This window comes from Triticum dicoccoides, chromosome 4B (assembly GCF_002162155.2).
Source record: "Triticum dicoccoides isolate Atlit2015 ecotype Zavitan chromosome 4B, WEW_v2.0, whole genome shotgun sequence".
Taxonomy (NCBI): Eukaryota; Viridiplantae; Streptophyta; class Magnoliopsida; order Poales; family Poaceae; genus Triticum; species Triticum dicoccoides.
In genome coordinates, this window is record NC_041387.1 from 95089778 (window position 1) to 95102781 (window position 13004).

The 13004-nt window shown below is 49.7% G+C and overlaps 1 protein-coding gene across 1 annotated transcript; it reads right to left on the minus strand.

The window, feature by feature from the left end:
* Positions 1–580: 580 nt before the first annotated feature.
* On the minus strand, positions 581–11706 carry LOC119292550. Its single transcript, XM_037571354.1, has 7 exons — positions 10430–11706; positions 7757–7824; positions 5866–7203; positions 2497–2687; positions 2256–2394; positions 1041–1667; positions 581–591 (listed from the first exon to the last, which is right to left on the minus strand). Exons 1-7 carry the CDS (start codon positions 11704–11706, stop codon positions 581–583), a joined length of 3651 nt encoding a protein of 1216 aa, XP_037427251.1.
* Positions 11707–13004: the final 1298 nt, after the last annotated feature.

The window sequence follows — 13004 nt, forward strand, 5'->3', positions numbered from 1 at the left end:
AACAACGTCCCCATGTGAATTTGGAAATAGATTCCCGAGGAGCCACAACAAATATGCAAACAGATGTCTTTTTCTCGTCTCCTCATTGGCGAAGCTAGATAAATTAAGAAAGTTATCACGAAGCCAGACGAGTGGGATGCCCCGAGGGTTACCAGAACGTTGTGATTCTGGCATTTCCATCCCAAGACGGGTTGCTATATCTAATGCCCAAGATGGAGACACTCGTGGAGAGACTACCGGCTCACCTCTAATTGGTAGAGCAGTGATCATAGAAACATCTTTCAGTGTAGGTGCAAGCTCCCCAAAACGAAAGTGAAAGGTGTGGGTTTCAGGTCTCCACCGGTCAACGAGGGATGTCAAAAGGGATGGGTCCGAACGTACTTGGTCGTCGCATGATGTGAGCCTAGCAAAACCTTGTAGTCCATAAGCGTCAAGGTGAGCAAGGAAATGATTGTGTATTGGCCATGTTTTCTTTATGGTTCGAAGTCTGAAAGGCCGATAATCATGCTTAGTATTTGGTTTCAAAAATAGGTGGCAACGGTGCCCGGCGTCATGGGGCCCCTGCAAAAGCACTGGCACTTCACCCATAACCTGCACACAAACATACAAATATAAATTACGAGGAAGACAGAAATACAAATGCAAATCTAAATTAACTTAAAAAATACAAAGAGATACGATTTACATTAATTATCTGAAGTTAACATCAGGAGTACAATAATACAAAGAGAATGAATTTAAATTCAATATAAGTACACATAACGAGTAGAAATATAAATAGACATGGCGAGTACATATATATCAACATCATGCGTTGTTGTTGGCTCGATACGGGCAGTCTTTGCGTGAATGTCCAGGACACCTGCAAACGCGACATCGCCTTGGTTCTCCCATCTGGCTATGGTCCATGTCATTGCGATGACGCCTAGACTGACGTCGTCCCTTTGCGGTTCTCATCAAGTCGGTGTTCGGAACCCATTTCGGCCCATCTGGCCACAACATTTTGTAGTTCATATCAATGCCCCAAGCCCAGAACTCACCGTTCCAAGTGTTGTACAGATTGTACATGTTAAAGTACGGCGATATGTATGGCTCGACGCTGATTTTTTGAACAGCAGCCGCCCAGAGCACATGACTGCAAGGGTAGCCCTCAAGCTTGGGCTTGTTACAAGTGCACTCACAGGAGGTTGAGCCAAGGGTGACAGCTTGCTTTTTTGATCCTCTGTGGTGACCCTTAACGTACTTGGCTCGCACATTGACCTCCCACTTATTCCTAAGTGCGTCCACTTTCCTGCAGCCATGACTTTGGGACTTCTTTGCTTTCTCGTCCAGATGTCTTTGCATCTTCTCGGACCATGGCTTGTTCAATTCAACTTGTGCTTTGGCGATGGTGACCCTGTCTGCAAAGTATGACAGGGTCCGGTTCCAAATTTCTTCAATTAGGGCTGTGATAGGCAGTGCTCGCACCCCTTTAAGAACACCATTGTACACCTCTGACATGTTGCTGGTCATTATTCCATACCGAGCCCCGGTGTCGTGAGCCTGTGCCCACTTCTCCAAATGAGGGCAATTCTCGGTGATCCACTGGCTCAAATTTATGACCGTCCTACGACCCCTCCGGTCTTCTCTCTGCGGCAAGGCCGCGCGGTCGATCTCACCATTGATACCTGCCCATATCGCATTCATTTTGGCTACAGTTTTTTGCATGCACATCCTCTTGAATAACTTGAACCAATCCTTGTTTTTGAATTTGGAGTAAAAGTTTGCTGCCAAATGCCTCATGCACCACCTTCCCTCTAGATCGGGCCAGCCCCACTCTTCTTCCGACGCCTTAATTATTTCAAGAGCGCTTAATAATCCAGTGTTGCGATCAGAAATGATGCAAACACCTTTACGCTCTTTCCCGACACCCATCTTCACGCAGCTCAGGAACCACAACCAGCTATCTTTGTTCTCGCTCTCGACCAATGCATATGCAATAGGAAGAAGCTGATTATTTGCATCCGCTGCAATCGCCACCAATAGTGTGCCCTTGTACTTTCCAGTGAGAAAGGTACCATCAACAGATAATACCGGGCGACAGTGCCTGAAGGCTTGTATAGTCTGGGCGAATGCCCAGAATAAGCGGTCCAGGATTAGCTCACCCGGATTCATTGGGTTTGGACGTTCTCTCCGCCAAACTTGAGTCCCCCTATTAGCACTTGCTATTTGATGAAGCATTCTAGGGGCATAAGAATATGCCTCCTCATAGGTACCATACAAGTTCTTAAATATATTTTCCTTCGCATGCCTAGCCTTGCTGTAGCTAACAGGGAATCCAATTAGATCCTCTGCATCTTTTTGCAGAGCCCTAACACTAATGTTGAGACTTCCCTGCACAATTGTTTCCATCGTCTGTGCCACAAATTTTGCTGTCACATTGCAGTGATCTGAAAGAGTCCCAGTTTGCTCACAGGTATGCTCCACTATTTTTGTGATATGCCATGACTGACATACCCCAGGCTTCAGTCTAGCGAGAACTCTTCCGCGGCAACCTTTCGCGGTGTGGATGCATATGACCTTCAACTCTTTTTTATCAGACTGCTTCACTCTATGCTGGCGGTGGATGCCGATTGCATAGCTACCCATTGCCTGGTAAGCAGACTTCTTATCTGGGAAAACTTGCCCAACCTCCAGGCTTCCCGCTCCTAGGCCAGAAGCAGAGTGAAATTCGTTGGTGATGCTCATATCCTGTAAAAACCCAGGTTGCAGTGCCGCCGCGACCGCCCTCTGAGGAGGAACATCTTCTTCTCCGCTTGACTCCGAAGACGCAGAAGAATGATCATCATCATCTAGCGCCTCCGGCAATCCCTCCACGTGTTCGCTCATGTCAACGGCCGCCGACCAATATCCTGTGTCATACACAGGCTGGCCGCCCGTCGGTTCCGATGGGCCGATGCTAGGGGCTGATGTGATGGCCAACTCGACCTCACCACCCCTGCTACTGCATCCGGCAACATCAGTGACTGAAATGAACTCCACATACACCATCGGCTGACCATACATTGAGTTATTGGGATTGCTTGCAAACCTCATGTACGACCCCCACGACCGATCACCTGTGACAGGCCGCAAACCCCAACGGGCAACTGTCCCATCATTTCCTCCGTCAATGACGAAGGCCTCCATTGTCATTTTTTTTTCCTGCATCACTGGGCCAAACACCGCTCGGATGCACCTTCTAACAGCTGCGTAACCCACGTTGACCATGTCTCTCACCACTACTGTAGTCGACTCGCAGAAGGACACATCCACCCCGCATGGACCGTCGCGTAAGACGTTCCCATAGTACACTACTAAATTTTCCATAGTACCTAACCAACATACATGTTTACATTTCAAATAATTAATAACTGAACATTTAGTAACGATGACAACATTTACATATCTTACGACTAAAATAATAATTGTATTTTCATTAGAAATATTCGGTTTGTTTTTAGAATCATTTGCTTAGACTTTAAGGGGTTGTTTGGTTAACGGGTATTTAAAGATCTATTTTTCTCAAACTTGTCTACGAGCGTAACAAACTAAAACTTTGTTTGCTTTTCTCTAACTACCCCAAAAATATTCTAAAATAGTTCTCGTAACATGCAAAAACTTAGCTTCTGGAAAAACGACTATTAGTAAAATGTGGTTTTCTACATAATTTCCTTACAACAGGTTATGACAAAACTGAGGGTAAGTACTCGCTAGCCAAACAACCACTAAACATAATATTACGATAATAACATTTAAATATCATATGAGTAAAATATCTAATTTCTTCCGGCATGATATAATGTTTTTCATATCATACGATAAAATTCATTTATTTACAAATAATAATATTTGCAGCGGCATGACAGTACATCAATATAAAAAATATTAACAAAATTACGGCGTCATTTTATACCCATGTTATGACAAAACTCGTGGTAATTACTCGCTATCCAAACAACCAGTAAACATAATAATACGATAATAACATTTTAATATCATATGAGTAAAACATTTAATTTCTTTCGGCTTTATATAATTTTTTTCACATCATACGATAACAATCATTTATCTACAAATAATAATATTTGCAGCAGCATGCACATTATTCACAATATTACATCAATACAAAAAATATTAACAAAATTACAGTGTCATTTTTCACCTTAGCTGCAATATGGATGTGCTTGCGAATGCAATTAAGCGTCAAAATAGTTCCAATAAATATCCGTCGCCGGTACTATATGAACATCGTCAACCTATTATCACATTAACAACAATATTACACACGGATTTTTCTTCCTGCTAACAAAAGTATGAAAATAGCACTTTCATGTATGTGTTCATCACCTCAAAATGGGACAGCGAAAATGGAAACACAATTTCTTCAATCACGTCTTCTCCTCCTTGTTTGATACTAAGATGAATTATTTTACCTAATTACATACATCATACATTAGCACCTAATCTTAACATATAAAATTTTGATTATTGCGACTTATTAATAAACATACCACATAAAATAACATACCACATGAAATAACATACCGCATGCAATAAACAATTACAGTACAATTTTTTCTTAATTACCGTATTAAGATTTCCCGCATGTCAATACTAATGGACGCACCTAACATTGATGCAACATCTTCAACCTACTATTTCAAAAAAATAGTTTAAATGCTACATCTCTCGTCTGAAATTATTTCTAACCTCTAAGCACTACCATCACATAGCTAATAACGAGCTAAAGGATGAACTAATTACCACCCTGCATGCATAAATAAATAAATGTATTGCAAAGCTCATACCTTGATCTTCAACTTCGTAGTTCACTTTGCACGGCTATTCCTACTACAGAAACTCCAAATGACTCCTCCAAGTGCTGAAATAATGCCTAAAGCAACATAGAATACACACTTAGGAACTAATCAAATAGAATAAAAACATCGTGCATGCGAATGAAACCAACAAAAATGGATAGATCTTATCTTAATCTATCTTTTCTTCAACTTCATCATCCTCAAAATCCAACTCTAAATCGCCCTAAATCACGAGTGAAAGTGCTTACTGAGCTTTCTTTTCTCTCTGTACTTAGAGACTTAGAGAGCAAAGGAGAGGAACGAGGTTACAGAGTGCTTGCGCACGGAGCTGAAGCATGGCATATAAAAGGGAGAGGATCCCTGTAGTGTCGGCAGCCTCGGATTCCCGCGCGTGAAAATCAACATCATCAGCAACAGCATGCAAGGAGCAAAAGCAAAGCAACAAGCCACTCGTGAAAGTCGTCGTTTGCCGCGCGTGGGAATCAGCAAAAGCAACAACAATCAGTGCCAGAGTGATTCCCGCCCCGCCAGTTTTCGCGCGTGGGAATCAGTGCCAGGACCTCGCCTTCCGTGCACAGTCAGAGCGCACCAGCTGCTGTCGACAGGGGTGGCCGCCTCAGCCAGTGGCGGCGAGGCCCACCGGCGGGGCCCGCTCGCATCAGGGCCTGTCGCCCAGGCAGCGACCGCGCCAGGGCTGGCCACCTCGCCCGGTGGCGGCCGGGCCCACCTGGCCCGCCCCGTTCCGTCGCGGCGCGACGCAGAGTGGAGATTCCGTTGTGCACCGCGCGGCCGCCTCCTGCGGTGGCGGCGGGGCCCGCCGCCTCACCTAGTGGCGGCAGGTGCCACGTGTCGCCTGCCGCACCTGCCGCCACTAGTCAGGGGGTCCTTTTTGACGTTTTTATCTGCAGATAGTCCTTTTTGACAATAGCGTTCGGCAGGGGGTCTTTTTGGACAAAAAATCATCAACATGAGGCTATCGCGGCTCACTAATTTCCATCCTATTTTAGGGTTGTCCAATCCGCACCTGGCACCTGGCTGTCTCCGCCACTGCTAGGGTCCACGACATGCCCTGCGAAGATGGTTGCACCTGAAGCCTCTTCGACTATGAAATACGCGAAAGGATGGTCGGCGAGGAAGTCGACCTTCGGCGGCAACATCGGACATCCAAGAAGCCCGCGCTTCCTGGTGGCAGCAGCAGCTTCGGTCCCTTGCTCGTTTACCTCAATGATAGCCTTATGGAAAATGTCATTCACGAGCAGAGGCAAGCCGGAGCCGTCGTCTTCCACCATGTCCAACAGGTCGGCACCCATGTCGAATGGCAACAGGAGCCCCAGGTGTTTGAGAGTTTGGGTGACATCGATCTGGGAAGAAAGCTTGAACTTGGGAACCCCGAATTCGCCGACCCTGACCTGTCTCGTCGGCAGGTGCTCGTGCAGGAAGGTCGGGCAGGAGGTTATCTCCTCAACGAGGCCTTGGAGGCCATCATACGCATCAGGGAGGAAGATGCACATCGAGTACTGAGGCGTGGGTGTTTCTACGTTGGCAGGCACATGGTATCCTGGCATCTTGTACGGCATCCTGAGGACCTTGAACCCGGCGTACACACCGATGAAGTGACGGGTGGAGTTGCACATGAAGGGCACGTCGACGGTGGTGCCATCGAGCCTATGGAACGGCCTTTTCATGGTCTTCCTCTTGTTGAACGGGTGAACCCATTTGCCTTTGAAGTATATGGCGTTGCCGAGCACGACCTTCGTCTCCGGGCCAAAGGATCCCGGCGTAACGAAGTCCCTGATACGGTTTTTAGTGACCCGCGCGACCCAGGCGTTGATCTCCTTAGCCGCTTTCCCCGCGTTTCCCCGGAAGTCGACGGCGTCTGACTCCGCCTTGTACTTGCTGACGACGGTCTCACGGTACGCCGTCTTGAGCGGCCGCGCCATGTCGTTCCACACGCCGCACGCGAAGGCCACTCTCGGCCCGCCATAGTCCGACAGGTCCTCTAGCGCATCCTCCGCCACGTGTGAGATGTGATCCTCGAGCTCGTCGCGGGAACGGGCGCCAACGAGGCGGAGGATCTCATCTAGGGTTTCCCCTCGGGCGCCCGGCGCCAGCAGCGCGACCGCGGCATAGATGGAAAGGGGCGAGAAGACCAGGTTGCTGCGCGGGCTCGCGCCGGCGAGGCGCTTGGTGAGTCGCGCGGCAAGTTCCGCCAGGCCGGAGCCGGGCTGCCGCGGCTTCTTGCTTGACGACCCGGCTTGGAATCCCCCCGTCATCGCAACCCCCCCGCAGAAACAGACCGATCCTCTTTCCCCTGGAAAACTAGAAGGTTTCTCGACGCAAGCTAAGCCCTTTTTTGTTTGAACTGATAAAGCCTTATATACTTGATTGGCGTATATACGAGTATGTCCATTCCGTGGAATGGCTTTGGATTGCATGGACGGTTTCAGTACGCCGATTTGGGGCCACGAGATCTCCATTTAGTTTTCTTCCTTTCTCCTCAATTTTTTAAATTTTTGCCTGTGTACTCTTTTATCTTCTATCTTTTCTTTTTCGCAGAAATCGTAGTACAAAATAAATATTCCTACATGCTTTATGTTACAAAATGCCACACATGATATCCAGGACAAACCAAGGGTCGAGGCATGTGCAGCGCCGATGTTTCATATATTTTTCGAAAATGGGCGCTTTATTACTTAAAAGGTTTAAGCATTACACCCGGGCTCTGCATAACTATGATGCACACAGTCAAACAAGTTCTCTCACACAAACGAAAATTAAGAAGGCGAAATACAAAGAAACAGAGTATGTATAACGCCTAAAGCGGAGGTGGGCCAATCCTAAGATCATGCTGCCACCCATGTTGGGTAAAAGTATCCCTCGCCGTATCCTTCAATCGTGTACACATCTCCGCAAACAGGCCTCGATTCTCCACACGTTGTAGAGAGGACCATAAACGAAGAGTCCCAGTACACCTGTAGATAACCTGCATCAGAGAAGTACTTTTATCGTTAAACACCTTATCATTTCTACATAGCCAAAGCGACCAAATAACGGCAAGCGTTCCCACCCTAAGAATAGTTCTGAACCTGTAATCTATCCCATGTAACCAGTTGCCAAATACATTAGCAAACATTTTAGATTACGGCTTAGGCTATTAAACATTTTAGATTACCAAACTATGTATTTGAAGTCATATAAATTTATCACCAGCAGATCTAAGCCTAGTCACTACCCTGGTCAGGTCAAGCAAAACGGATGGGATGGCGAATAATAACATCCACTATGTTAGCAGCACTAGTCGATTGTTCGTATGTTGCAACGGGACATACATATTCTGGTACAAAAATGGTTTCCCACATATACATTGCACCTACCATATTCTAGATTTTGGTAAGATTTAATTTGATTTGAGTATGAGTAGAAAAGGCAAGGAATATTTTGATTAGTTGAGATTTGAGAAGATTTGATTTGGGTATGGGAAGACAAGGAAAGTTTTAATTTAGTTGATATTTTAGTAAGGTTTTATTTCATTTCATTGGATTAATGCAAGACATGATTTGCAGAACATGGTTTCCAAGCAAAGTACCAATTTGGTTTGGATTATTCCAAACGAAGGAGGGGGTGGGGAACCAATTTTTTTTTTTAAAACGGAGGCAAAAGATTTGCCTCATCCATTAATTAAGTAGAAGAGAATTGCCCAGTTAATTAACGGAAAACCGGGCGAAAACCGTCACAATCCGCTAAGCGGCACACATAGAATACCCCCATACACCCCTGTCTGAAGTGGGCCTCGTCGAGCTAGCACACACGTGTCATCGTCATCACTTCTCCTCCAGCGGCGTCATCGCCATCCCTAATTCCCGAGCAAACGACTCCGACTTTACCGTAGACGAGCATCAACACAACACACACCATAGAGGTCATGTGGAGACAAATGAAGCTCCACACCAAAACTCAACCACCCGCGTCGAGGACAGCGCAGCTCCGACTCTGACAGAGAGCTACGAAGAAGAAATATGCAAGGTTGGCGCCATGAAAGACCGCTGAACAGACCACCTGCTACTCGTCATCGTTGCCACAAGGGCCCCGCCTCCTCAGCTCCGACTTCACAGCAACAAATGGGCTAAGGCAATCCCACGAACACGCCGAAGAAGAGCCGACTAACACAACCATTGTCGTACCTCCGACCTCGCTCACCACCGCCATCGTTACACAGAAGCCTCGCCACAAACTCACCACTCTGGCACACCCGCCACTAGTCCCTCCAACTGATCCCCACCTCCAAAGACAAAGACCTCAAGAGGGGCACGACGCATGACGCCGCCATCGTCTGATCCATGAATGCACGGATCTGAGGTTTCCCTCGGAGAAAGGGTCGGTAGGGAGATGAGCACTTCACCACGGCAACGCCTTCAAGAAGGTCACGACGCCCACGAGCGCCGCCGTCTGCCGGCTCCGGCCAAAACCAGAGTCAAAGCTTTCGCTCGGTGTAGTAGCACAATGCCCTGACCAAACCAGCTAAACCTCCAGCAATGCATCACCACCCACAGATCAGCTTGCCGATGAAGAACAGCTAGGAGCCGCCGCAGCAAGCGTCCAGCCATCAAATCCAGCCGCCAAGCCAGATCTGACCACAGCTGGCCGGATCCTGGCCGGATCCAAGGCCTCCCATCGCAGACTGAGCCACCGCGGCCTGCCAGCACCATGCGGATGTAGGCTATAGTGGAGCGCCGCCCGAAGATCCAGCCGCGCCGCAGCCCGCAACTGCGCCAACGCGCGCCCACCGATGCACCTCCAAGCGCCAGACGTGAAAACGCGGCCCTCGCGTCCACGCCCAGCCACCCCTCTGCTGCCGTGCAGCTCCACATGGCGAAAGCCTCATCGCGTCGCCCAACGGCCAGATCCGAGCCGCCCCGGGCCGCCTCGCACCTCGCCCGCGGCGCACCACCCCTGGGCCTCCACGCCGCACGCCGCCCAGAGGCTTCACACCGCACGCCCATGCCTTGCCCATACCCACCGCCGGCAGCAGCCGCCGACGCCAATCCACATCCGCTTCGGGGAAGAAAAGCCCAGCCGCTGAAGCTCACAGCCGAGCTCACGGAATCCGACGCGACCACGCCGCTGAAACAGCCCCGCCGCCGCCGCGCCGCCCGGGCTTTGCCCGGGGACGCCCTCCGGCGGCGGCGAGGGGAGGTGGGAAGGTAGGGAAGGTCTCCGGCGATTGGATCTGGGCGCCCCGGTGCGGCCGCAGGAGCCGCACGGGAGCGATGTCCGTGTGTGCCTCAGTTGCGGGGAACCAAATTTTGCGGACCATGGTAAATACCAAAATTTCAGTGAGGTCCCAAGAAACTATATACTTGTTCACAATAATGATAGTAGATCCACAATTAACAAAGCGTAGAAGATATTAAAAATTATTCATTATATAAGAAAGCTCTCAAAATGAGCTAGAATGCATGTCTTCAGAATATGCAACTGCTAATAAAGCGGGTAGAAGATAAACTTTTCGTAAGAACAACCATCTTATTGTTACTCTCGTCGACGCTGGTGCCATCAGCAGGAGGCTGCCCCCGCTCATTAGTTTTCACCCCTTTCTCGGTCGTCCAATCCGCACCTGGCTGTCTCCGCCACTGCTAGGGTCGACGACATGCCCTGCGAAGATGATTGCACCTGACGCCTCTTCGAATATGAAATACGCGAAGGGATGATCGGCGACGAAATCCGTTGTTGGCGTCGGCCGCGGCATCGCTAATCCATATATTTTCGTCGTGGTGTCAGCTGCAGCTTCAGTCCCTTGCTCGTTTACCTCAATGACAGCCTTATGAAAAACGTCATTCACAACCAGAGGTAAGCCGGAGCCGTCGTCCTCCACCATGTCCGACAAGTCAGCACCCATGCCGAACGGCAACAGTAGCCCTAGGTGTTTGAGAGTTTGGATGACACTGCTCTGGAAAGAAAGCTTGAACTTGGGAACCCCGAACTCGCCGACCCTGACCTGGCTCGTCGGCAGGTGCTCGTGCAGGAAGGTCGGACGGGAGGTTATCTCCTCGACAAGGCCCTGGAGGCCGTCGTACGCATCAGGGAGGAAGATGCACATCGAGTACCGCGGGGTGGTTTTTTTGAAGTTAACCGTCCATCTCAATGGCTTGGCTCGTGGCATCTCGTACCGCAGCTTGAGGACCTTGAACCCGTCGTACACGGCGATGAAGTGACGGCCGGAGTTGCGCATGAAGGGGGCGTCGACGGTGGTGCCGTCGAGCCTGTGGAACGGCCTGTCCTTGGTCATCCTCTGGTAGAACGGCAGGTCCCATTTTCCTTTGAAGTATATGGCGTTGCCGAGCACGACGTCTATCGCCGGGCCAAAGGATTTCGGTGAAACGATGGCGGTGATAAGGTTTCCGGTGACCCGCGCGACCCAGGCGTTGATCCGCCGAGCCGCTTTCCCCGCGTTTCCCCGGAAGTCGACGGCGCGTGACTTCGCCTTGTACGTGCCGACGATGGTTTCGCGGTACGCCGTCTTGAGCGGCCGCGCCTTGTCGTTCCACACGCCGCACGCAAACGCCACGCTCGGCCCGCCAGACTGCGACTGGTCCTTGAGCGCGTCCGCCGCCACGCGCGAGATGAGATCCTCGAGCTCGTCGCGGGAATGGACGCCAAGGAGGCGGAGGATCTCGTCCAAGGTCTCCCCTCGGGCGCCGGGCGCCAGCAGCGCGACCGCGGCGTAGACGGACAGCCGCGAGAAGACCATGTTGCCGCGAGGGCTCGCGTCGGCGAGGTGCTTGGTGATTCGCGTGACAAATTCCGCCAGGCCGGAGCCGGACTGCCGCCGCTTCTTGCTTGGCCGGGCTTCGAGTCCTCCCGTCATCGCAACCTCCACACAAAACACAGATCGATTCTCTTCCTCCAAAAAAGAACAAGTAGGTTTCTCGACGAAACTAACGCCTCGTATAAATAGACGCACATTGGACAATGGAGCAAATAGTCGTTTTGGTGGACGACACCCTCACGTCTCTATATCCCCACCGTTATCCTCCCTCTGGATCCACAAACTGCATTTATTACACGTAGTATTTCCTAATAAAAGTCATTATCCCTCGGCGTATATGCATGTTGTATATCCTGGCAAGGCCCTTTCGCAACTGGCCACTAGTGGGACCGTTTTCCTGTTGGGGGCATGTTCGATTTCGTTGGTTCGTGACATGCACCACGACTTTTTTTTTAGGTAAATGTCGCCGCTTTATTACCTTAAAACGAAGTTTGGGATCTCGTCCGCAATTACATCCAGAATACAATCTGAAGGTGCACCAACCCAAATCCTACAAAGTTCTTCACCTACACCTACTTTTGCTAATTTATGCGCGGCAACATTTGCTGAACGCCTAATCCAAGAAACTCTGAAATCTTCAAACGAAAGGAGCATCGTCTTGATCTCCTCAAGCCACGGTCCCATTACTGACAAGTTCTTCTCTGGTTGTTTGAGCACATGTACAAGCGACTGGCAGTCCAGTTCAAGATGTACTTTTTGCACATTGATATCCGCTGCTACCCGAAGGGCCCGTTTGCATGCCATGATCTCGGCCACTTCAGGATCGACCACCTGCGGGAACAGGTGACACGCACACGCCAGGAAGCCACCATTCGCATCTCGCAGCACTACTCCTCCTCCCGCTCTTCCACCGTGTCTTGAGATCGCTCCATCGGAATTCGCTTTGATCCACCCCTCATCTGGCGCAGACCACCGTTGAACGGCCGCTGGTTTGGTGATTCTGGGAGACTTTGCATGAACCTCTCTCCATTCCTTCACGTGAGAGCAAACTCTCTCTATGATTTCATGTGGGGCTTCAATCCTCCTTCCATCTCTTGTCTCATTACGAGCTAGCCACATAGCATATACAGAATGGATCATCATCTCCCTTTCATCCTCGTTGGCCGTGGCGAACCATTCGAGCAGCCAGTTGGCCAACTCACTCTGGGAGGCTATGAAGATCGGTGGGGCTGCCACCGAGACTCCCTTTTCCGAGCGAAGCTGGCTCCAAAACTGAACCGAGTGCTGGCATGACCAAAATCGATGCAAGATCGTTTCCTCTCGTCCACATACCACACAAAACACCCCTGGTTTGATACGCCTGCGATGGAGTTCAACCCCGACAGCCAGGCCGTTCC